At 34.4% G+C, this 26,830-nt stretch overlaps 1 protein-coding gene across 1 annotated transcript in view; it reads left to right on the top strand.

Moving 5' to 3' along the window:
- The window catches only part of Akap6 (A kinase (PRKA) anchor protein 6), a 465,374-nt gene that overhangs the window by 359,675 nt on the left and 78,869 nt on the right, over positions 1-26,830 (top strand). The window contains exons 10-11 of the mRNA XM_013033451.1: positions 17,504-17,650; positions 20,852-21,076. Of these exons, the coding sequence (XP_012888905.1) occupies positions 17,504-17,650; positions 20,852-21,076 (372 nt within the window). The remainder of the gene's footprint in view (positions 1-17,503; positions 17,651-20,851; positions 21,077-26,830) is intronic.

Raw genomic sequence — 26,830 nt, 5'->3', positions numbered from 1 at the left:
ATCATTTAAACAACTTGTTCTAACCTTCTGCTTATATTGGGATATATACATCACTGATTTATATCTGACGTCACATTGGATGTCATTGCAAAATGGCTAAAGGGAGTTAGGTAATATCTTGTATTTTGATTTGCTTTCTCTTATGCTTAGCATTTTAGGTTAAATTTGTTCACAAGTATGTTATATTTTGTAGCTATGATAAGTGGGATTGTCTTCTTTAGTTCTTTTTCAGACACTTCCCTGTTGGTATATAAAGATGTTACTGATAATTATGTTGATTTCATATTCTGTGTCTTTACTGAATTCACTTATTGACTCTAACAATATTTGGGGGAGGAGCATTTAGGGTTTTATATTTGTAAGATCATGTTACTGGGCATGGAGTCGCACATCTGTAATCCCAGCACTCCAAGGAGCAGAGGCAAGATAATCATGATTTGTATGCCAGTCTGAGCAGATAGCAAGACCTTGGCTCAAATAAATAAATAATAAGTCATTCCCAAGCAGAAGCAAAATTTTACTTCTTCTTGTCAAAAAACTTCTTTTCAAGAACCTTTATGTTTCTTTCTTTTGCATAATTAACCTAAGTGTTGATCAAAAGATGAATGGATAGAGAAAATGTGATATATACACATATTTTATTCAATAGTAGGATTCCAGTGCAATGGAATAATGTTGAACCACAAAAGAGTGAAAATTTGTCACTTGTAATAGTACAGATGAACATTATGTTCATCTGAAAGGCATATAGCAAATGAACTTATTCATAATTAGAATCTAAAAAAGTTGATGTCATGGAAGTAGAGTTTATGGGGCTTATTAGAGGTTTAGGTAACTAGAGGGAAGAGGACAATAACATAATATTGGTCACAGAATATATAATTACAATTAGGAGGAAATTTTTAATGTGGTGAATATGCTAATATATAGAACATAGAAATAGGTAAGTGATTGAGGCTGGTTAAGGGAAGAAGAGGTGAGAAGAGAGAAGTTGGGAATGACTACTAATGATTATACAATTTCTTTTTGGGGATAATTCTCTAAAATTGATTGTGATGGTGGTTGTATTACTCTGTGAGAAAACAAAATTATATTATGAATTTTAAATGGATAATGTGCAAAATATATTAACTATATCACAGTAAAGTTATATTTTTTTTTAAAAAAGAGAAGCTTCATACTTGAAATATACTCTTGGAGACTTAGTGACAGGCAATCACTCCAGTCCCAAATTTCCTACTGGAGCTGCGTCTCTTGAATGAAGAACTATATAGTGGAAGGTCAGTTCTTCCTTGCTTAAAGAAAAGTTGATTGGAAGGATTTTTTTTGTTTGTTTGTTTTGCAAGCTGCATTAATTTGCTTCCTGTGCACTTAAGCAAAAAGATATTTCCTTTTGCTTATATATATATGCACATACATAAATACAATTATTGGTCCTAGCAATAACATAATATTTCCACCTTCACTTAAAATAAAGGATAATGTTATCTCACATTAGTAACTATATAAGAGCTAAGTAATAAGCATTTGTTAGGTATTGTGGTATGCTATTGAGAATTAAATGAACAAAATGTTATCTTTTTCTTTAAGTAATGTATAATCCACTTGGAAAAGTAAAAAACAAACAACATGAAATAATAGCAAATCTGGCAGCTTTGTATGTCAAAAAAATGAGTACCAGCCTTCTTAGAAAGTACTTATGTAAGAAATGATAAGTTGGGGCTGGGAAGGTGGCTCAGTGGTAGAGCGCTTGCTTTGCATGCCTGAGGCCCTGGGTTCGATTCCTCAGCACCACATAAGCAAAAAGAAAAAAGCCGGAAGTGGTTCTGTGGCTCAAGTGGTAGAGCACTAGTCTTGAGCTGAAGAGCTGAGGGACAGCGCCCAGGCCCCGAGTTCAGGCCCCATGACCGGACCCAAAAAAAAAAAAAAAAGAAATGATAAGTTAAACCGGTCTTTTCTGTATAGAAAGTTAAGTAAGTAGAATGGAGTTAGATATTATGAAGAAAAATCCAATATATTTTAAAATGTCTTAGATCTGGAAATTGGTTTGACGTACTCCAAAGACTTGGCCAAAACCAGGAAGACACACTAGAGATGTTACAAGACCAGCAACAAATCATAATAGCTTTTATGTCATGTGTTCAATGAAAGTAATAAAGAGACTATGTCTCTTTTTTATGATACCAGAGTTTTGAACTCAACACTGCAAGTATATCATGCTGGTATGATCCTAGAGGACTACTCATGCCTACAGTCTATTTTTAGGGCAGATTCTCATTTCCTGTGCAGCAGCACACCTGAACTGATATATACCTACTTCTAAGCTTCTCATCCTCACTAGAGTCATAAGTCCACACTACCATAATCCGTTTATAGAGATGGAGTCTCATAGGCTTTTCTGCCAAGACTAGCTTGGCGCCATAACCTTATAATCTTATCCTCCCTTGTAGTTTGGGAGGACAAACACATGCTACAGCACCTAGCTTTGGATTAAAATGGGTTCTTGTGATTTTTCCTGCTAAAGCTGGCCTCCAACCTCAAACAGTGATCCTTCCATTCTCAGCCTCCTAAGTAGCTAGGATTAGGGGCTTAAGCCACCAACACCTAGCTGTATCTTTTTGCATTCTTTTAAAAACGGATGCCTAAATTCAGTGCTTTATTAAGAGAAGAGAAGTTACATATGCAAATATACAAATTATTGCTACACATAGAAGAGAAAAATTATGCCATCATTTCTATATTCTTAGCATGGGAAATTTGGATCAAGTTTGAGCCAGTATTAGTATATAGTGTTTGCTATGTAAGAAGACTAAGATCTTTGAATTTATTAGCTCATTCAATCTTCATAGCAACCTTATGAAATAAGTATTAATATTATCCCTGGCTGAACAACTAAAGCACAGGGAAGTGCAATACTTAGAAACAATGAAAGAAAAGTTTAATATATTGCACTCTGATTCTGGGCATATATTTCCTAACCATTTATTTTAGACAATCCTGCTGACTTACAATTCAGAATGTTTACAGTTGTCCTTGTCTGTCACCAAAGTAATAGAAATGAGTAAGTGATTGTATATAGGTTTGTATATAAGTTAGTATGACTGGACAATACCACTGTGTTTTTTCTTTCCTTCATTAAGGATAGAGAAAAATAGTAATGCTTTGTGATGTATAGTCTACAGACCAAGAAATGACTATTTATAGAAACTTTGACTCTCTAGTGACTACTCTGATATAGTTTAATTGCCTCTTTAATGTGCCCAGACAATAATTACAGTAAATTTTTCAAAGACAAAATAAAAACTAATGGGAAGTTTGCACTTAATTCTAAGTAAATAATAGACAACACATCTTAATAGAAAAGTCATGTGTATTGAAGTTGAAGGCTTTCTTTTGATGGTGCATTTTTCATAGAGAAAAGAAATGCTTAGCACCATGATGCATTTACTTCCTGGAATCCCGATGGTGGAGAAGGGCCAAGCACATCTTTTTCCTTGTTTTGCCAATGGGAATGTAAAATGATTTTCCTGGTTCCTGTAGAATAAAGACAGCAAAAGCAGTCTAAGGGCTGATGGGAACAAGTAAAGAGGCTTCCTCTCAAAAGTGCTTAGGGAGAACTCAACATATCCCAAGTTTTAGTATTATTTCTTTTTGAAAAGATTTCTTTGTAGCTGTAATCTATTTTAAACAGCCGCATCCTCATACTTCTTTTAGTTCCAGTCTCTTCTTGAATTATTTCAGCTGTTACTTTTGAAGTCATAGTCATCATATTCTTCCATCTGATTATTTTAGGAAAGTCATTCTCTGAAGATTTCTCCACCGTAGGTATTCTACTGTACGCATGATTTCCTCCTCTTCTGCACTATCTTTTTTTTGTTTAATTTTTTTTATCATTTATTGTCTATAAGCAATTGTCTACAGACAAGTCGTTTTTTTCTTATCAAGATAAACCTTTGTAATGATCCCTTTTTATATTTTTTCTCCATGTAACTATTTTCTTTTTTTTTCATTTTTTTAAATCCCAACTTCCTCCTCCCTGATGTCTTAATTAAACACATTTAACATAGGTACACACACCACACACATATATAGGGCTTTCTAGAACTTTTCTAATAAGCTTGAATAAGGCAGATTCTTTTACAGAACTGGAAAGAATGCTCAAAGGAAGTTATCATAGCCATGCGTTGCTATTTTTGGGCTTAGTTGATTCTAATAAATTTCAGCCAGTACCCTAGAGCTTCTTTAACCTGTACTATCATTCTGTTGGGTGACAGGCATGGCTATCAGTGAAAACTCTTCTAGTTGCCCTTTAGTCCTAACCTCACATTATAAAAATTACAACTTTTGGAGGGTGAGCCTATACCACAGGGCCTCAAAGGTGGGGTTTTTCAGTGTGTTTTATCCACTCCAAAGATTCTTTGAATGACAATCTTAATCTTATTTGCATTTTACATGTAGAGCTGACCGATTTCCTCAGATGTCTGGACTGAGATATCAAACTATAATTTTCAAGAGTCATAACATGTCCTATTACAGCAGGCTCTTACTGACCTTGGGCAAATCACCTAATTCTATGTATCAACTTTTAATCTTAAGATAGTAGTGATGTGGCTAACTTTACCCATGGGCTTCCTTGGAGAACAAAAGGAACAACCCACTGAAATGACAATCAAGCTTTCTGAGGCTGAAGCCATAGAGTATTTAAAACTAAAGCCTGAAATCTCTAAAATTTATTTGCTTCAGATCTTTTTGTGATAAACCTAAGGATGTACTGCAAAGAACCAATGTCCTATGAGCTAGATTAGAAAGAGGAGGAAAGTCCAAATGGGATCTGGAAATGAACTAGCCTTTTGAATCCTAATCACACGTTCTTTCTGTAAGAAAATACTTCCTTGTAAAAAATGTCCATAAAGAAAGTATTAATATCTCTTTCCTCTCTTCTTTGATACCTTTCATAGAGGTTTTTCTTGTGTTAACCTTTTGTAGCCAATGGAACCAATGAGCTCTGTTCATTGTTTCTATCTGAAAATTCAGAATATTTCTGTATTAGATATTTTACCAAGTGAGAGGTGGAGAAGGGACAGGAAATTCAAAAATAGGTAAGGTAACCATATCAATTAATTTCTATGTACTACCATTATACCTGGCAAGTATAAGCCCATCTAACCTTCTTTTTTGTGAAAAATCTAAATGAATAAGTATTTTTTCCAACTTCTACATCTAAACCATAATGTTCAGTTAAAGTGGACAAAGAGTAAATACTTCATGGCTCTTGAATGCACACAGTTCATTTATTTCTGGAGCTTATAATCTCACTGGAGTTTATAATCTCACTGATTATTATTGTTGATATATATATATATATGTAGGATATATATATATATATACATATTATATATCATTGTGGGGCTTGAACTCTGGGACTGGGCGCTGTCCCTCAGCATTCCAGCTCAAGGCTAGTGCTCTACCACTTGAACCACAGCACCACTTCTGGTTTTCTGGTGGTTTATTGGAGATAAAAGTCTCATGAACTTTCCTGACAGGCTGGTTTGAACTGTGATCCTCAGATCTCAGCCTCCTGAGTAGCTAGGATTGCAGCATGAATCACCAGCACCCAGCTAATATATTTTTTATTGTAAAGATACTGTACAAAGGGGTTACAGTTACATGAGTAATGAGTATACTTCCTATTGAGCATTGTTACCCCCTCCTTTGTTTTTCCCCTATTGTTGTTGTTATTAAGTGTTGGTACAAAGAAGTTATAATTACATAGTTCAGGTTAAGAATTCGATGAATCTTGACCAATACATCCCCTTTAATCTAATTCTGACACATTTATCCTCATATGAAGTAATGGCACCAGAGATACACTCAAAAGATAGCCTAAGGCATCAAGGTCTTATCATACAGTTTGTGAGCCAAGAACAACCCGATTCCAATAAGACTATAGATATGGAAACCCTTTTGACAGCTTTCTTTTTTAAAACTCACAAAAATTCCCAATCTGGCTAAAGATATGGTTATGTTTCCATAGCATTTGGGAAGTAGGTAATTAAAAAAAAAAGTTGCTCAGCAATATCTTAGCGCCTATAAGCATGTGGTAAATGAAGAACGTAGCTTCTCAGCATTGGAGTCCTTAGTCCTGGGGGAATACCCACTTACACTAAACTTGAAAAGTGAACTGTTGATGGTTAAAGGGCTCCTGACCTTCATTTAGGCCACCGATTCTAGAGATTTTGAAAGTCATCTGTTATGCAGCAATGCTTTTTTGATGAGTGACAGTGGTTACAATATTCTTATTTTTTCTCTTCCTTGAAAGAGGAAGATACTGTGAGGAAACTTTATCAACAAAGTTACATTATATGCATATATATTCTCTTCCTTATGAAATTAATTTGTCTTCTTTGGCATTATTTTTGAGGTGCACAACAACTTGGCAACTGCTTTGGTTTAAAACTACATGATTTGGGAAAAGCACGTTTCAGAATGTTTAATTCAGCGATACAAAAGGCACTAATGAAATATGCATGTATGAATTTTATATCATATTAGTTCCCTCTTTCTTGAAATCTGAATAAAAGCCAAACATCTGGATTATGTTTGAAAAGCCTGAATTTCCAATTTTCAGAAAGATCCAATCTATTTTGACATTGCACACTTAGCCTTAACATTTACAGTATGCTATTAACATTACTTGCAATTGTAGAAAAAAATCCAGATTTAAACAAACTTGGTGCCTCCTAATGCTAAAAATATATCTATATTTGAAATGGCTGCTGCTGCACAACCATACATCCAAGGTTTAGCCTTCATCAGCATTTCCATTATCAATCCTTGCATTGAACAGGCCTGAAATTGAACTATAAAGATACTGGTTAAGCTTTGACATATTAAATTTTTTTCTAATAGTATGCTAAACCAACAAAGAATAGTTTTGTTCATATGTCACATTGTTTGTGAAACAATTCATTGAATTCGTGTTTTCAGAGAGTCACATATTGAAAATACTCCATAGTCATCCTTTCAGGTTTATTCTTCCAATTTATAAAAACAAGTAACAGAATTTCTGATATTAGAGATATTTGGACATATTTTGACAGATGGTCCTAGTCTAGAAAAGTAAATAAGGATATCAATGTTTATCTCATTTTATGACCATGGTTTTTGTAATAGGACATACTGGTCAATCAAGTTTTAAGGATGCAAGAAGTACCATGACAAGAGACCATGGTACAGTGCCGGAAGCAGAAGTATAATGTAGTGTTTGAAGTTTGTTACCCATCAGCCTTCAGTATACTTTAACTTACTACACTTAAAAGTTTTGTTAGATTTATTATAGCATTACGAAGTAAATTTATTCTTTCACTACATAAGAGAACTTCTAAATTCTAAAATTTTTCTTCTTACTTTGCTCAATTTAAGAAAATCTAATAAATTTGCTTCTGTCCAATTAAACAGAAATACATATGTATATGGGGTGTTTGTTTAGGTTGGGGAATAGAAAACAGAAGAAATGACATTTTAAACTAGAAGCTTTTAAAATGGAAAACAAAATTAAATTGGAAACTTTTTTAGAGGAGAAAACTGAATTTCACTACATTAGTTTCTGCTCTCCATATCTTTGTTTTTTCATCCTACATTGCATACTCTAACAGACATTACATAATTGAGTATCTATTCTTACTATGTGCTGACATGACATTAAAACAGCTCTGATATGGTACATCATAATGAAACTGTAATTAGAGCAGTCATGTAGTATTATGGCAATGATCCACATTGTCACTGAAGTGCATTGGAATACACAAAAATCCCATTGAGATGTGTAGATTTTGAGTGTAATATAGCACAACCATGAAGCTGCATAGTCTGGAAGAGAGATTTTCAGTATGCTACAAGGCTGGTAGCAAAGATTGTAATGCATTTCTTAGCTATCTGTTGGAAAATGGTCTATGTTGGTAGATCGACAAATCCTGAGAGTAGCATTTAGACACACAAATATGCGCACACATATGCATATATATGTATACATGATATCTACAGGAAGGACTTTGTTGAAATAAAGGCCTAATTGCATACATTCTGTAGTAGAAATCTCCTATAATATGCTTATCAAATGAAAGTACTTGGAAGGAAGTACTTGGAAGGTTTCATCCGATGTCTCAGATTCAATCTGCTACCTCTCTAAACAGGAAGGATGGGAGTTGGCTTCAAAATGTTCAATTCATATTGTGTTTTCCTTTGGCTGTCTATATCCTATTTTAAGCTTAGAGTTATGACTTACATTTCATATAGTTAGATCTTTGCTCCATTGTTGTGCTCCCAGTTTTTCTGTATTAGAATATAACATCTGAATAGCGTTCAATAGGAAACAATTTGTAAACTGGTGGTATTTGGTATTCTTCTACCTAGAATACTGTCATTAATGTATTTGACCTGGTGAATGTGAGCTAAAATGAAGAACTTTAGACTTTTGCAGGCTGATCCTCCTTGAATCCCATAAAATCCAGGTAGATGTCTATAATTTCTGCCAGACACTTCTGGTGAACTAGAATCCACTGTCTACCTACCAGAATTCACTTTACATCTTTCTTCCTTCCTTTTTTTTCATGCAAATAGAACCTGAAGTACACATTGATCCTAATGGCAATTAAAGCAATCACCTCCATTCTTTATGCATTAAAATTTTTTATATGTTTTGGTGAGTATGGGGTGGGAGTTAGGTTTAATAACTTGTCATTCTTGGCATTTGTCATTTCTACTTCACATACTTCATTTATTATAACATCATAATTTTTCTCATTAGCAAATCAGAGATATAGTTTGGCTTGTATATTAAAAGTTTACATAATTCAGCATAGACAATAATACCATTTCACATAAACATATCTATTCCTACCTTTGCTTTAAAAACATACCTGGGTTGTATGAGGCCACATTCACACATGGAAATAGAGAGAGCTAATATAGGATATATGCTTGCCCACATGCCACAGATCACACCTCCTGTCCCTGTCACTGGCATTGATGTTAGCAATAATCACGTTTATGCATTGTTTTTCTTTCAGTAGAGAAAATTCTTTCTTTTTTCCCCATGATACTGGCAGTGGTTAGAATATGAATGAGAGAAAATTTGTTCTTACCTTATTCATCTCCTAAATTACTGGCCAAGTAGTAAGGTATTCGAGCTGGGTAGTATGGGTTTGTAAGAGAGCCTGTTGTTAAAATTTTAAAATTTCTCTGGGAGTATCAATAATTAGTAGCTGGCTCTCAATGTTTTTTTCTTTCCAGAGAACCAGTTTATTAGAATTGTAAGTGCCTATGAGCTGAGATATTATTCTTTATTAATCAGTGATATTTGAATAACTTGGCAATCTGATGAAGATGCTATGTTTATGTTTTCCTTATCTATGTCATTATAATACCAAAAAAGACTGACCAAAGAGGACTAGATCATAACATGCCCATTAAAGAGTGATCTTCATGTGTGGTTGCTCAACAGGTTCACAGCAAAAATCCCTACATCTCTGTGCTTCTATGGTGTTGCACACATCTGCTTTCTCTAGGCTTATAAAACTCTAATAGAAGTATACACACCTGATCCATGAATTCACATCCTTACTTTAGGGATTTAAGTCATTAGATTTTGGGTGTATGTTGCTAGCAATTTAATTATGTTTAAAATCTGGTTAGTAGTGTAGTAAATAACTGGTATTGCTACAAAATTGCATTGAGAAGGTAATAGGATTGAATTTCTACACAAGTTGACACTCAATTAAAATTTCCATATATCCAGTGAGTTAGCCAGGTCTTGTCCAGGGGAACAAGAACAAATGCCTTGCTACTAAACAGATCACTTCAAAACAGGCACAGTTTATAATAGAGTCAAATCAGGACTAAATGCATCAACTAAAACTGGAGTTTGGTTTATCAAATATAGATCAAAAGCAAGAAATAGACTAGAAAGCGCATGGGATATTTCTTACTTATATTCCACTACTTTTTAGTGGCACCAAAGGAAAAATAACACATTAAAAGCTCCTTACCGAATTACTGTCCTAAACCAATAGATCCAAGGGGGTTGTTCAGCTAAAAGCCCCAACAGACTTTGTAGTGCAATGATGTAATCTTGGCTTTGTGTCATTTATATTCAACCTACCAAAAAAAAAATTTTCCTGAATAGACAGGCTGACAACAATATTGTTCGGTGTGGGGTTTTATTTGGATTCTTTCCAAATGGTTCACATGCCTTCACAGGAACACATCAGGCTTGCTTAGGTGTTTTTTTTTTTTTTCCTCCTGAATTTGAAAGTTTTCCCCTTTTACTAGCTTTCTATTTTTCTTTAAGGTCTCAGTTATGTTTGTAAAACTAACCAGCTCCACCACAAAAATTAGGATGTATCTTGCAGAGAGCATTCATTTTACTTTTTGCATATTTTTCCGGAGGTCATGTCAAGGTTAGTTTGAATTCCATCCTACATTAAGACTTCTTTCACAGCTATTTAGCTCGGCAGCCTACTCCCCGCTGGGGTCTGCCCCTTGGGCACGTCAAAGCTTCAGACCTGACAAATCACACACAGATGAAGCTGTACAGTTTTTTAAACAGTTTCATCAGTAACTTTTTTTTCTTTTGCACTATCCTCCTTGTGGTAAGATTTTTTTTTCTTCTGCTTTATGACCATTTCAGGAATTGTTGATTTCTATTTGAGAACATTTGGTTTTACAACAAAGCTACAAACTTGCCATATTATTTTATTTTATAGTAAAGTACACTAATAATTTGGTTACCAAGACTACAGACCTACAGAGAATTTTTGACTAGCAAAATTGTAATTGCATTATTAAAATCTACATGTAGCAGGAAGTTTATTGTTGGAATATCACACTTTTATCAGATCAGAAAAAAAAACACCATAAAAAGGCATCCAGCTTATAACCTATTCTAAGTTTAGCTTGGAAATATTTCTCAAATGGTTAGCAATATGCTTTTATCAGTATTTTAGCAAATTGTGAAACTAATGGTACAACTCCATTTCTTGTTTAATTGATGAAGTTAAAGTGCATGGTTGCTAATGCGTGTGTTAGCAAACAGTGTTCCTTTTACTGGCTTAAGTATATCAGGTTTTTTTTTTTTTTTGCCAGTCCTGAGGCTTGAACTCAGGGCCTGAGCACTGACCTTGAGCTTCTTTTGCTCAAGGCTAGCTCTCTACCACTTGAGCTAAGTACCACTTCTGGATTTTTCTGTTTATGTGGTACTGAGGAATTGAACCCAGGGCTTAATGCATGCTAAGCAAGCACTCTACCACTAAGCCACATTCCCAGCCCACATCAGACTTTTTTTTTAAAGCAACTTACTGTCCTTACTTTTGTGGGATGAACAAAATGGTGTTCTTATTCCTATATAGTTATTTTGGCAATGTCAAGTGACCAGATTATTTTCTTTTATAAGTCATAGACTTTTTATTACATTTTCATTTTGGGCAAACAGCACCTGAAGATCTCAACTTCAGACTAGGCTGAAAACAGTGAGGAGAAATAATATTTAAATGATTATCTTCTTCTTATCCCTCTTTTACAGTTAGCACAGCATGAAAGTACCCAGTGAAAGTTCTATAAAAGGTTGATTGGTTGAAACTAATTAAAGATAGTTCTAAATAGGAAAAGAAAAGGAAAGAGGATCAAAGGAATTACATTAGGTGTCAAGACGAAGATGTGTCTGGGGACATTTTATTTAATTTTTGCAGTCCTGCTTCAGGAAAACACTAACTTCTAAAAATATACAGTTGGAGGCAAACTTCCATATTTGTGTTGTTTTTTTACAGTAAGATACATGTCAACGGGCAAACATCTTGAAGAAATCACTTGGGCACTGATGCACTAACACATTATGGTGAAAAGAGAGGCTTGTGCTTTTCACGCAGTGCATTTCAGTCTTCAATTAATGTGAAAGCACTACAATGCCTATGCAACTTCTCTTGCCTAGTGGTGCACCATTTATCATTGCAGTTTTACATTGACCTTGACACCCACTTCATTAGAATAAAGATTGTCTACCATTTAGGTTACATTGTTCCTCTGCACAGAGACCCCATGCAAATTTCTGTTCAGATAGAAGAGCTGCAAGGCTGTCAGAGGTCATCTGCATTAAATGATTGCAGCTATTTTCCAACTGCTTCTTTTCATTCTACTCAGTTCAGGCTAGGAGGATCAATCAAGTCCTCTGCCTGAAACAGTGGGACTGCTGGGAATATAACTGTTTTTGGTCGTAGTGGATATGTCCTAAACAGTGTTAAATATTTAATATAAACTCATTAAAGGCCATGCAAAGATTTCAGAAAGATATTCAACTTATAGAAATATCTAAGGGCTAAAGAATCTTTTTTTAAATACATAGAATAATAATAATTAATTCTATAATTTTAGAAGCTGTCATCAGAATATTTCTTAAAATTAGTGCAACTTTCCTGTGAGAGGTATTTTCTTTCTTGACCTGAGTTGGGAAGAAAAGACACAGGTGGACATACTGTTCTTATGCAGTATTTTACACGAAATCAACATGTAAATTTCTCAGTCATCGATGTCTTTATTATTTTTTATTCTGTAACAATGAATTCTGTCCCAGCTGTATTTATTTTAAAAGACTTTAGTATTTGTTATGTAAAAGAAATGATTGGTGAAATAAGTTTGCCAAGTCTCCTACTTAAATTTCCTGAGTGATATAATTGGAATTAAATTATTAATGGGAGATACTTTTAAAAAGATTGTTTTATGATCTTCTATTAGGGAATTTGCAATTCATTTTAATATTTGTAGTTTGATTTATATTAAAGATAATGCAATCTATGTCCAATTAACAATACATGGCCAATGTAATATGATTTCCAGATCATGCAAATGGAATAAGCTAGAAGGGGGAGCAAAACTCAATTCTTAACCTCAGATGTAATTTGCTGTGAGAGTGCTGGCAATTTTAAATGACATTGCACTTTTTAATTTTTCCAAAGGCTCAGCAGCAAATTTATCCCAATCAAGAAAGCCTATTATTAATTTACAAGGACAATTGTAGGAGTCTTTATAATTTCTCTATGCAATTATTCACCATAAATTCTAGTGGTAAAATACAGGAGTTTGCAAGAAATAGGAACCATTATTTGTCTTGACCCTGAACCTCCTTCCTTAATCTTGGATAGCTTCCCCAAGTATTGGTGGTACTGACTCCTGTGAAGCATCCCATACTAGTCTTCTGGAAAAGGGAACAGCACAGGCGCTACTGCAGTGGCAACATTGGCCTCTAGCAGTACAGCTGAGCTATGGACCCTGGACTTTCCTATAAAAGGACTCTTTGTTCACCATTGAATGGCATTAGGCATGGACTTGCTGAGGGGCCACCATGAAGCCTGGAATGAGGAGGGCAAACACAAGCTGGAGAGTATAATATAGGAGTCATAGACAGGCACATCCTTGCACTTTAGTACAAAAATGCATATGTTCACACAGTAATTTTATGTTTGGGTGTGTTCCTTACATATACCTTGTTGTTACTACACTAAGATATATTTTATTTTCACAATGTATCTGCCTATTGTGTGTATGGGAAGGTGATCATGGCAAATATACAGGTGTTGGAAATACTAAAGTGCTCAGGGCAAAGATACTCACATTTGTCATTCTTATAACTAGATCACTTTTCTTAACTCTTCCTAATATAAAGAAATATGTTGTAAGATGTAACTATTTATAACCCAATAAGCAGAATTCTAATACTCAAGAACATTATTTGGTTTAATTCTTGTGTTTCTCGTAGCTAAATCTTCACTCCCTGTTTAGCAATGTCTGGTCTCTTTTCAGCATAACCAACAGAAGCACCATACAAAAGTCTTACAATGGATGTCTTAATCTCTCTGTGTGCTTTTAGAGCATTATTTTGAATTCCATCATGCTGCCTTTTTTCTTTCCTCTTCTGAAGTTTTATTACAACAGCAGAATTCCCAGGGAGCTTTGGGGGCAAGGTTCACATAATATAGCCCTGAAGTTTTGCTTAGGTGGAAGCCATCCCCCAATCCTGGCCATCTTTTGATGAGCTTTCTATTTCAAAATAGATTCACTGGGTAGAGTCTTACAGCATTAGCTGCACACAGTTTATTTTTTATTTTTTTATTTACTAGACAGTGAGCATCTACAACCCTTTCATGATGCTTTCTTTCTCTGACCTCACAGTGACAAGGCATCTTGTTCTTTAACATTGAGGGAGGCAGAAAAATGCTTGAGTTGCTCAATGTGTGCCTTCTATACCAGTTTCAAAATGGCTTATTCTTCTGGTTTCCATGGTGACAATTAACACTGTTTCAAGGCATTGTTCCAGTCTCCATTTGGGCAGAATTTTCTGTGTGATTTTTAACAAAAAAAAAAAAAAAAGGTTGGGGTTGGGGAGGAGCCTTTAAAATAACTGTCAAAAAAAGTTATCTCAATCTAGTCTGCATCCATTTCTAAGTATATTTATTTCAGAACCTCTTGTTTTGTTGGCTTTGTTTTATAATTCAGTTTTGGCATCTTGTGCTTTTAAAATGCAAGCTCTCAATAAGAATTTTATTTTAATTCTTAGTAAAAAAAAAACAGTAAGCTACTAAGGTACTATATGTAGTTATTTTGAATGCTTTTTGAAAGTTTTCTTTTAAATAGGAATAATAGTATTTAGGATACTGTGTCTTTAACTTAGATCATTCACAAATCTATTAGGAAGATTCATTAGTTAAAATTGAATTGGCCAAGCAAATACACTTAATAATGTAAATATTTCCTTTCAATAGAGTATATTTTATTTTTGACTAGACAGAAAGACCCACAGCAGGTGCTATGGGGAAATTAAATACTGAATGCTTATTTACTTTAGCACTCCAGAAAAGCCAACTCACTTTAACTTTGCTAATCTCATTTTTGGCTATTGAAAAGAAGTCTATATCATAACATCCCCAGACTACAGGACACAATGGGACAGCCCCTGCTCACTTACTGCTGTGGTGAAATGAATATGAAGATTAAATTATCTTCTCACCACAGGATAAAGTAGCCCTACTTGATAGGATGAACAAGAAGAGATAGAGCTGGCAGTCGACTCTCTCCATCTAATGTTTCTGAAAAGATGTTACAGAGAGAAAAAAAAAGCAAAAATATACTAGCATTGACAAAACTATAACCTCCTGGCATTACTATACATACATGGCTTGAGGCCCTAAATCATTTCAGGTTCAAGCTTCAGAGTACTCAAAAATTAAAATAAATATTTTTACCTTAAATTTCATGACATTCTAGTGCCTTTCATTCACATACCAATATATCTAACAATTAACTAGATTCTCTTAGCTTTTAAAGTTTGAAGACAATGTCTATCAATCACATTTTCCATCAGGCTGTTTATGGATTAGGATTCATGGTGACAAAGAGAGCATACATAAAAACAAGTTTTTTTTTAATGTAATAGCCATTTTAATAGCTATTGCTGTAACTACTTATACCATATTACACAGTGAAAATTATTTTATTACGTCTAAAATTAAATTAGTTGCTTTTTATTTTTATTATTACAAGATTATTGTTTTTATGGGATACATCTAAACTGCTCTCTTTCTTAACTGGTTTGCTGTGTAGGAGCTGCGCAAAATTGGGGCAAAAAGAAAAGACGAGAGAACCACAAATAAAAATGTTAGTCAGTAGAAGCCACTCCCAGAAGGCATAACCAGTGGACTCATTCTCCCATAGATGACTGCTCTTGGCAAAATGGAAACATTTGAATAAGATTGCTTGTCTGCCTGAAATTCTGGTTTCCCCAACATTATGTCAGTCTCATCAAATTAATCATGTAACTCTTTACAAGGGAATCTGATTACATGAAGCAGATTTCCCTCTCCATCAGTCTTCAAAGTTTTCTAGAATGCTTGTTAAGTATTCAATCCAGAAAACTCAAGTGGACACTGTGTTTTCTGTGTTGTAGTAATGTGGTTCTGGTAATTGCTTGATGTTAGAAAATGTAATCAGAATTTCCCATGTATTACAGGCCAGATTCTGAAAGCACTAAAACAACTCTTGATTTTCTTCAATATGCATATTCATGTAATTTTGGATACTCTGACACCCTGATCAACATTCATTAATAATATGAAATGCTTTAAATCACCTCATTTAAAACATTTTGTTCTATGATCCACAAATGACTAACATTTGGAGAAGTTTACATAATACAAATGATGTTCATGTTTAGTGTAATGAAAGATTAAAATATGAAACTAAAAGTATGCAAACATATGCATGCAAATGCTGAAGATCTATTAATTGAAACAGTGATTTCACACCTTCTTTTCTTTTAAGCTGCTTCCAATTGTATTTTACTTTGAGAGCTTCTGTAATACCATGTTTTCAAGGGGAATGAAATCACCCAAGTACATGTTTTAACTTTCTGATTAGCACTACTTTGCTTGGACAAAAGTTTTTCTTAGTGGATCTGATAAGTATTACACCATGGTCATTTAAGTAAAAAGATCAATGCTACCGTAGAACTCAGTAACCTAATAATTTTTTTAAAGTATAGTATGTGCTAAAATGTAAAATATGTTTGATTTTTCCTACTGAGATATTTTTACATATATATTAAAATATAGTCACAATTACTTATAGTTGTCCACTAGACTATGAAGTTATCTAAATAGAGTTATTGAAAAGAATCACCACAGTAATTATCTTTTTAAGTAGCTTCTACATTATCTCCAAGAAAACGCCTTTTAAGAGAGACTCATTTGGCAGTTTGCTAAATTTCATGTATATTGGGGGATATATATGTATATATTAAAGTTTTATAATATACATGAGCAGCTTACAGTAATAAAGAATATAATTTTGTAACCATTCCTAAATTATTGTTTCTTCTCTCTATATGAACTTCTTGAAGCCCACACAGATTTTTTTCAGTAAAACAAAAATGAAGACAATTTGTTAATTGAGAGTTCAGAGAACTTATAGGTTAAGGAATAAGTCCCATAGGAAATGAGGTATGGCTCAAGTAGTAGAGCTCCAGCTGTACTTTAAAAAACAAAAAAAAGCTGAGTAAGAGCTTGAGGCATTGAGTTCAAGTCATCATACCAGCAAAGGAAGACATATACTCTTCTTATTTTGGAGTTTGTCTTTTGGAAACTGAGATGACTTTTGGCTTTGTAATCAAATGTTGACCAAAACTAACTATAATATCAAATATAAACTTAATTTTAAAAAGACATATATCAGTATCATTGATAGAATAACTTAGATATTTGTGTGTATGCATAATAATGTAATTTGATAATATGTTTAACTGTTTTCAACAATATTCCTCAATTACCCATGACACTTAGATTTAGGCTCCATGTCAGTTTCATTGGAAACAAAATCTTTTGCATCCATAAGCATTATAAACTCTGTCAGAGATGTTCTAAAATCACCTCATTCCTAATGATATCTCTTTCTCTTTTCATTTTAGCGGTACAGTGTAGAAATGTCCATCAGACATCTGAAAAAGACGGAGCTGCTTAGTAAGGTTGAAGTTTTGAAGAAAGGTGGCGTTTTACTACCAAATGATCTCCTTGAAAAAGTGGATTCAATTAATGAAAAATGGGAACTGCTTGGGGTATTTGCATTTTTATTACTGTTTGTAGGTTATGTGTACATTTTTTGTGTAAAGCACTCTATCTGTCTGATTTCTAATTTGAGGCACAAATATCTCTCTCTTTGAATTCACTACCTACATTTCAAACAAGCTATTCATGCTATTATGTGAAAAACATTGCTTTTCCTCTTCTGTTGATTTTTTTTATTCTGAGCTTGTCTCTTCTCAGATTTTAATAATTTTGGTTCTCTAATACATAAAAAGTAAGTAAAATATGCCATGTATTATGGGTATGTACCAAGTCAACTATGATACAGTATATCTGATATATACTGACTGTCATGCTTGAATGAATGTTAATAGAATTTATTCTGAAGGTACATGTTAGAGACATCCACTGTTTAACTATTTACTGTACCCTTAAGATGAAAAGTAGAGTTGTCACTACAGCATTCAAGCTACACTAAAGCCACCAAAACAAAGATGCAAATCTGACCCAGATCTGAATTGCAGAATTAAATGGGCCCTTTTTGGTGTGTGCCTCAATTTCTAGCTCACTTTTAACAAAAGCAAAAAGAGAGAGAAAGAGAGAGAGTTTTGTGTAATTCATTTCACGGAATGATGGGCTGGGTCTCAGCCAAAGACTGAGATGCAAGAATCTGGCAGAAAGGCAATCTAGGGACTCTGTTACCCAGACACTAGGATGGCACTGTGCAGGAGACAGTACTGTCCCCTGGTTGGAAGACAGCAGAGAGGGAGAAGTTAACCTGTAGTTTTTCATCAGCTTCTCTCCTAAATTGCCTTCACTTCAAATCAAGGGTAAGCTAAATTTGTCAATTACCTGAATGATTAATCATAACAGCTAAGTATGGGTAGTGTCAGTTATAGAGCATAATTTTTCATGCCTTCCATTTTTTTGCCTCTTTAAATTTTTTAAAGAAATAATACTCCAAAAATATTTTGAATTAGAAGCTCTCCATGTACCTTGATGAATTGGAGAAATGCCAGTCCTGCATTTATGCCATGCTTAATCACAGTGATTAAAAACCTGCAAGTTTAAGTCCTTAGTTCTCATCTAAATTCTATACGTTCTACAGTTGTGCAGAGGAACTTAAAATGCTAAAAGTTCTTACTCTCTAGCCTATTGTTACATTGCCTTTTAAAAGTAATTAGTGCCTTGCACTTTATAGGATGGTGATTTAAATCAGATCCTACTAAATTCTACAGAATCCATTGAGAGAATGAGGAAAGTAGAGAGTATATGATATTTTAAAATGTTGTTTACAAGATAGATAAGAGTAGCAGGTTTATGTTCTTGATAGAGAAAATAATAGTCTATTTCTATTTTATTTGAATATATATTTTAATAATTTGACAAATAATGAACAGTGGTCCCTTTTGAAATCTGTTTGAAGTATGCCATATATATTTGCTTCTTCATCACAAAATTTTAGTCAATATTACATTGAAGAAACAATATTTTACTGTTCCTAATGAATCAGAGACCTTAAAAGTGGTTGCCATCTTGACATAATATCATTCAATTACAGTGTGTAGTTTTGTGAGGCTTTAGGAAGAAAGTGGAATAGAGGGAATATTTTAACAAAACCTGTACCACACTAATACCACCAGGCATACTGTTTTAATTGGCATGATTACATTTTAATTGGCATGAAAAAAAATTAAAGACAAGGATTTTAACTTCTAACAATAGTAAAATAGAGGGATATGGTTTTTAATATTACTTTCATCTAAGGTGAACAGTGTGGAATGGAAATACATTAGAATGAAATGTCAGTGGTGCGTACAGTTTAATCTGTGAAATTTTGTCCCCAGTGCTGCATATTACTCTGTCTCAATTGCATATTAAACAACCCTATCAAGGCAGGCATTGGCATCTGCTGTGCTGACACAAATTGTGAATTAAATGAAATTGATGTCCTCTGTCGTATATTTATGAAGACGGACCATTCTCTGAAGTATTCTGTTTATGAAGAATTTATGATTGCAAACTGTTCCAGAACAAAAAAGTGGCAATAAATTCTTTTTTGTGACCCTACCCTCCAAGGGCATTGATTTCACCTCCTGCTGCTACTTTTGTTACAGCATAAAAACAATAGCTAAATCTGAATTCCACTGAGAGTCTTTAAATTATCAATATTTACACCATGAAAATACAAGGGTGTTGCCAAAAAAGGCTATTTTTCTCTTACAGTCTCCTAAAGATCCTATTTACAAAATACAGCACAACAGATGAATGTTTGTTGACTTAATTTTATTTGTGTTTTAAAGCTTATTTTTTGTAGGTTTAATTTATCATTATAGATTAAATCCTATTGATTCTTTGAAGAGAGCGCTTTCCACCAAAAAGAAAAGAAAAACAGTTCAATGTTACCTTCATGCCATAATTGATAATCTAAGTGGGCTCCTAGCACAGTGATTGGGATGATTTTAATACATTTATTAGAGCTTCTAGCATCTACAAGAAAAGTGAGAAGAACTGTGGGGTTGAACAATTTCAAAGTCAGGTCAAATCAGCAGCAGCAGTAAGAAAGCTTCCTCTTTAAAAAATATTACTGTCATATCATTTGGCAAATTGTACTTCACAAAACAAAACCAAATTTAAATCTCTGCACAATCTATCCTTGGCCTCTTTAGTATACTGACTCAAGTCAGGTTTCTATCAAACATTTTATGCTGAGAAATTTTTATTGTATATTGTCATGAAAAGTCAAATGATTTTTTTGGGGGGGGGTCCGGTCGTGAGGCCTGAACTCTGGGCCTGGGCACTGTCCCTCAGCTCTTCAGCTCAAGGCTAGCGCTCTACCACTTGGGCCACCGCGCCACTTCCGGCTTTTTTTTCTTTTTGCTTATGTGGTGCTGAGGAATCGAACCCAGGGCCTCATGCATGCAAGGCAAGCACTCTACCACTGAGCTACCTTCCCAGCCCTCAAATGAATTTTTATCTGTGACAAGAGCGAACTTTTGGACCAAATGTCCTGTTAAGAGTGAATTAGGTTTTTCTAAGCATCCACTAGTTGTTAGAACTCCATGTACTGCCTGAGAAATGGAACCCTAAGTCAAGCAGCAAGCTAATCTGGCCTGAATGTTATCAGTGAGAAATAAGGTACAGCTGGACACTTTCAGGTAGCTTTTATGATGTGCGTTTGGTTCCTAAGCTAATCCATGTTGTTTTGTTTTGTTTTTAATCTGATGTATTAGAAAACCCTAAGAGAGAAGATACAGGACACAATGGCAGGGCACAGTGGATCAGGTCCACGTGACCTGCTCTCTCCTGAAAGCGGAAGCCTGGTAAGGCAGCTGGAGGTCAGGATCAAAGAACTGAAAGGGTGGCTAAGAGATACAGAGCTTTTCATCTTCAATTCCTGTCTGAGACAAGAAAAGGAAGGAACAATGAATTCTGAGAAACAACTCCAATACTTTAAGGTAATAAAAAAACAATCAAAGTTGATAAAAAGCTTTCTTTATGTAGACATGAAATATTTATCAAGTACATAAAGTATTATGCCCCTGTATCTATGTATCACTGTGCACTTAAATGTTTCCTTGAATTTATGGACACCTTCCACATTTCTTATATGCTAATGTCTATATATGTACAAAGATAAATATCAAGCATAGCCAATATACATTGTGTAGAGGAAGTCTCTGCTGCCTATGTGTTTTATACAATGACAGTTGAGAGAGGACTTTGATAAATTCAAAGCAGATCTGTATACACAAAGATTTGCTGGCAACTCTGAAAGACAGACCTAAGCATTCTATAAATAACTTGGCAAAAAATACTTCTGTAAATTGATATGTTCAAAGCACATGATTTAATTGAAGACCATTAATGCTAACAAAATAAACTGTTTACACAGGAATTTATTGAGGGAAGAAAAGCAGTGAACAAAGTTCCTACATTATGGCATATTCCATTGGAGAACTGTGCTAACCTTACCAACTCAACTGTTTTCATGTTTGTGTTTATATAGTAGCATTTACTCTGGTTTATTTCTATTCTTTATGTAGTATCTATTCCAAAGTATATGAGAATACCCCTAATTATCTAAGTGAGCCCATACTGCTTGAGCCCTCCAATTAGTGATTGTATCCTTCCTGATGTCAGCCACAGGTTTTAGGTTTGTAGAATGTAATGTGGTGTCAAGAACCATTTTAGTATGAAAGATCTTAAAGAGAAGGGACCACGTCTCCTTTCTGATAAAGAAAGGTTTTGAGATCAAACAACCAAACCCTGGCCCTCGAGGACTAGGTTTTATTCATTTAACCACAGTCAACAATCTGTCAGAGAATGTAGTTACCTTCTCTTTTAGGCACATGAAGCATCTACAAATGGTTTCCAATAACCTACATTTACTCCACTCATATAAATTATTTGTTTAGTTGAGCATGGTGATGCATGCCTGTAAACACATTACTTGGGAAGTAGAGGTAGAAGGATCATAAAGTTTCACTTAGGAGCCCAAGAAGTTAACTGAAAATGTACTACCAAGGTAGAAAATATTTATGGCCTAAAGTTTAATACCCAAATGAGTTATAATTCCCACCCACATACTCCCAGATAAAGGAATATGACATCATCAGATATTTGTCCTTATTTGAATTTCAATTCTCATGCATCTTATAAAACATATTTATAATTATAGGGATGGATATTGCAACCATTCTTCTCCTTCTTGTGTTTATTACAGCTTTAGCGATCTAATTAATGGCCCTTACTTTAGCATTAGACCAAATCCTAGGCCAATTAATCATGGCATGTGTCTTGCATGAACCCTGATGTCTTGATTTCTTTTTCTATAAAATAGGCTTCCATTAGTATTTATTTTACAGTTTTCAGTTTATATGTGTACATTATTATTTCTACTTTTGTAGTGTACATTGATAAATGATAGAAATCTCTTAATAGTATAAGCTCAGAGGTGTTATATAATCATTAGAGACAACAGCAACTTTTCATTACAATTGTTTATCAGCCTACCTACTTACTTATGGTATACATAAATATTTGAAAAAAAACTTTTTAAAACCATTTGCTATTATTACAGATACTTGTATATGTCATCATTAATTTTGCTCTTGTTCCTAGCTTTGTATAGTACAATAACTTTTACTTAGGCCCTAGTAACATATATAAAACTATTTAATAGACAGAGTTAGAGACTGAGAGAGATGGAAGAGAGAGAAAGTAAAGGAGGGAGGGAAGGATGGGTAGAGAGAGCAAGAAAGAGAGAGAGAGAGAGAGAGACAGAGAGACAGAGACAGAGAGAATGTGCCAGCCAACAGGTTTTAGGCTTCCAGATCATAAGATAATTCCTAGCATTGTAGATTTCTCCCAGAATTGAACTACCTACTCTCTGGTCACCAGAAGAATGGTTACTAATTTGTTATTTACCAAATGCTTTTTGCTACTTAAGAGCAATCATAGAATTTTGTTTGAAAATTAGAGAGCATCACATGTTTTTGTGCTATTTTATTTTTCTTCTTTAAAGATGCATCTTGTTGACATCACTCCATTTGTTAGGAAATGGAAAGACTTGGAAAAAATTATATTAAGTGAAGTAAGCCAGGCCCAAAGAAACATAGGTCCCATGGTTTCCCTTAGTTGCAATAATTAGTACATATCTAGGACAAGCAGAAAAGGTCAAATCTATATACATATGATGATAAGATGATGTTAAGTGAAATGAACCCCAAGATAGAGACACAAATATTTTTTTCTTTCTTGCGATTGTTTCTAATGTATTTATAATGTACCATGTGATTTTTTTTGTTTCTTTGTATGTTCCTCCCCCATGGTATAACCCCTGTTTTCACTGTATTTGATATCAGTGCCTTGCATCTTGTATATACTCTTCTCTAATTTGGGGAGGGAAAGGGAAAAAACAAAATGCTTAAATAGGGATACAGGTTGACCCATTATGACAATGAGATGTACAAGACACTATGTTGAAACAAACTTTACAACTTTGGTGGGGGAGTGAGGAAAGGGAGGGGGATAATTGTGGAGTAGGAGGAAGGGATGGAAGGGGAAAAACAAAGGAGGAGGCAACAATGCTTGATAGGAAATGCACTCATTACCTTGCTCATGTAACTGTAACCCCTCTGTACAGTATTTTTACAATAAAAACCGTACAAAAATAAAGATGAAGAAAACATTAAAAAGATTAAACATTAAAAAAGATGCATCTTTTTTTTACCTTAGAGTATTTTTGTTTTCATTGACACTATTCATCGAACTAGTTGCTTTTGTACCCATCTGTTTTGCTTTCCTCAAATATTATATTAACAACAGAGAATCTTCTATCTAAACAAAAGATAGAGTATAAACAATTACGCACACCAAATCCAATGATTTCTCAACCTCATTCCATTTTCTACTTTTCTCCCATAAGCTAATCACGATCCTATAAATGGGAGGCAAGAGAATACTATAATTAAATTAAATTTGTTAAATTTAATTGTTTCTCAATTTCTAAAAAAGATATTCATGCTATAATTCATACTTTAGAATGCCCTTTTATGTTTATTATAATAATTCCAAGACTCATTTTATGTTATTGAGTATTATCTAATTCAATTATTATGAAAATCATTCTATTTCATGTTGTATCGACACAAGTATCTCACTTAATCCTAATAACAATGCTGTGAAGGAATAGCACTGATTCTGATTCTGCATATATGAAGCAGAGGCACAAGGAGGCTAAGTTCTGTCTAGTTAAGTTCACTTTTAAAATAACTTTTTTGTTATTATTGAGGTGTTGTACAGAGGGGTTACCATGGCATAAGTCAAGTAAATAGTACATTTCTTTCTGGAACACTATCACCCCTTCCTTTCTTTTCCCCAGTTTCCCGCTCCCATCTCTGCCCATAAATTACACAGGTCATTTTTCACATAATATCTACTGAATAGCATGATTGCATTTGTTCGCCCTGCCTCCCTCCCATTCTGGGCTCCTTGTCTTTCTCCCTCCCCCTCCCAAAAAGAAAAAAAAAAGCAAGAGCAAACACCACCACCACCACCAAAAACCCAGAGTCACTTTTCATGAGCATAAATCCAAGGCTATCGGACTTTAATGTATGAACTACTATGGAAAATTGGTAATGGCATCTACTATATGTATTTTCATCACAGACAACTCAAAGGGGAGAATAGGATAGAACTAAATTTCATTTTTTTTTGTTTGTTTAGTAGTAGTGGGTTAGAACTGAAGGCCTTGCAGTCACTAGACAGGCACTCTATCTTTTGAACCATACCTCCAGCCCTTTATGGGTTATTTTGTCAGATAAGATTTCCTGGTTTTGCACAGAGAGTACAGCCTTCCCCTTATCTGGAAACACAGGCATGTGCCACCACACCTAACTTATTGGTTGAGATAAGGTCTTGCTATTTTTTTTTCTTTCTTTTTGCTTGCGTTTGCCTTGATTGTGCCTTCCAAGCAGCTGGGATTTTAGGCATGAGCTACCATTCCTGATTTATTATTGTTTTCTGATTTATTCTTTCTTTATGATAGATCTATCAGTTACTATCTTCAGCAATTTGCCCCCAAATAGCAAATAGTTTTAGCTATTCAGTATAATTGGGTTTGACTGTGCATTTGTGTACTGTATCAGTAAAACATATTTTCCATGTGCCTTTTAAATGAAAAAAAATTCTTTTAGAGATTATGTAGACTTGATGACTATTTTCTTTATGATCATAAGCTCTATTTCCTAAGTTTATGGGTTTTTTTTTTGCCAGTGCTGGAGATGGAACTTAGGACCTCATGCACATTAGGCAAGCACTTAAACATTTTAATTTTTAAATATTTCTAAGATATTTTCTCTCAGCGTTTAGCATATGATGAATTAAGTGTTTTATATCTTGCCAGATTCATTGGAAGACTGGAAACAAATGTTTATATTGCAATAAAAATGTAATATAATGTTTATAACTTGTGAAAATCATAACTAATAATAAGTATATGGAAAAATATTTTACTTATCAGAAGCCCAAAGAATAGACAGTTTCTGCCTTTCTAAGTGTTGAAACACAAGCATTATTAAGGGACCTTTCTATTAAGGGAGAACTTATTTGGCATGTTCTGCCTCTTTTTGTGGTTTCCTGCGGGAGAGATGCGTACAGAGGAGGACAAGCTTTCTCCACAGGCTTTAGCTTTATGATTTTCCAGCCTCTAATATAGCTCGAGCTCTTAAGGCAACCGATTCCTTTCTCTAACACCCAGAGTAATGATAGGTATACCACAGTGTACACTCGGGGAGACAGAGGAGCGTGCAGCACAGAGAGATGGGAGTCATTGTCTTTTGAGATAGCACTGCGGGGTTTTTTTGGTTGTTGTTCATAACTAATCTGGGATGGGAGGAAAGAGCAGGATATTCAGTTTGCAGAGAAAAAAAAACAGAAGCAATTGTGAGAACTTTTCCTTTCCTTTCTTTTTTTTTTTTCTTAATGTGATAAATGTGGGATTAGAAACAGGAGAAAATTCTACCCAATCAATAAAGAGCAAGAAGAGAGGGCAAACACTAACGTATGAACTAATGTATGTGACAAAATTGCAAAATTGTCCAAGACTGAACGTACTAGCAAACAAAATGTAGGAAAGTCTGTCAATGACTTGATGAGGCCAGCTGGCAAAGGGCCTTCTAGCACTGTGTGAGTGCAGCTTCAATGCCATTGGCTAAAAAGCACTGCTTCTCCCCTCCCCGCCCCCACCATGGCCCTTCATAGAGAAAAGAATGTAATTACTTAGTCATATGTTCCTTGCATTGCAAAGCCAGGTTCATTATTCTAAAGACACTGAATTGAGGACAAATGATCCATCATCAACTAAAGAAGCCTCAACACTGGTCCAGAAACAGCCAGGGAAGGTCAAATTCAGACCTCTTATAAGATTTTGTCATCAAGAAGGTGAATGAAGGATTCAGGTTGGCAAACTTGTCAGTGATTAATGCACCAAAATATGTATTTAAATTTGACCAAGAATTTATATATATATACATATTTATGCTTAAAATATACTATAACGATATCTAAAATTGAAAATTATGCTCACCCTCTTATATGTATGGGTGTTTTATGAGTCAAGAACTTGATTTGTGAAAATTACATGTGACTTATTTGAATCTACAGGGCACCTAGCAGCAGAAACAGAAAAACGGATGATATTTGTATGT

Source organism: Dipodomys ordii, unplaced genomic scaffold, assembly GCF_000151885.1.
Source record: "Dipodomys ordii isolate 6190 unplaced genomic scaffold, Dord_2.0 Scaffold168, whole genome shotgun sequence".
Classification (NCBI taxonomy): domain Eukaryota; kingdom Metazoa; phylum Chordata; class Mammalia; order Rodentia; family Heteromyidae; genus Dipodomys; species Dipodomys ordii.
Note: the sequence above shows the minus strand (reverse complement) of the source record. Positions and strands in the feature narration are given on the sequence as shown.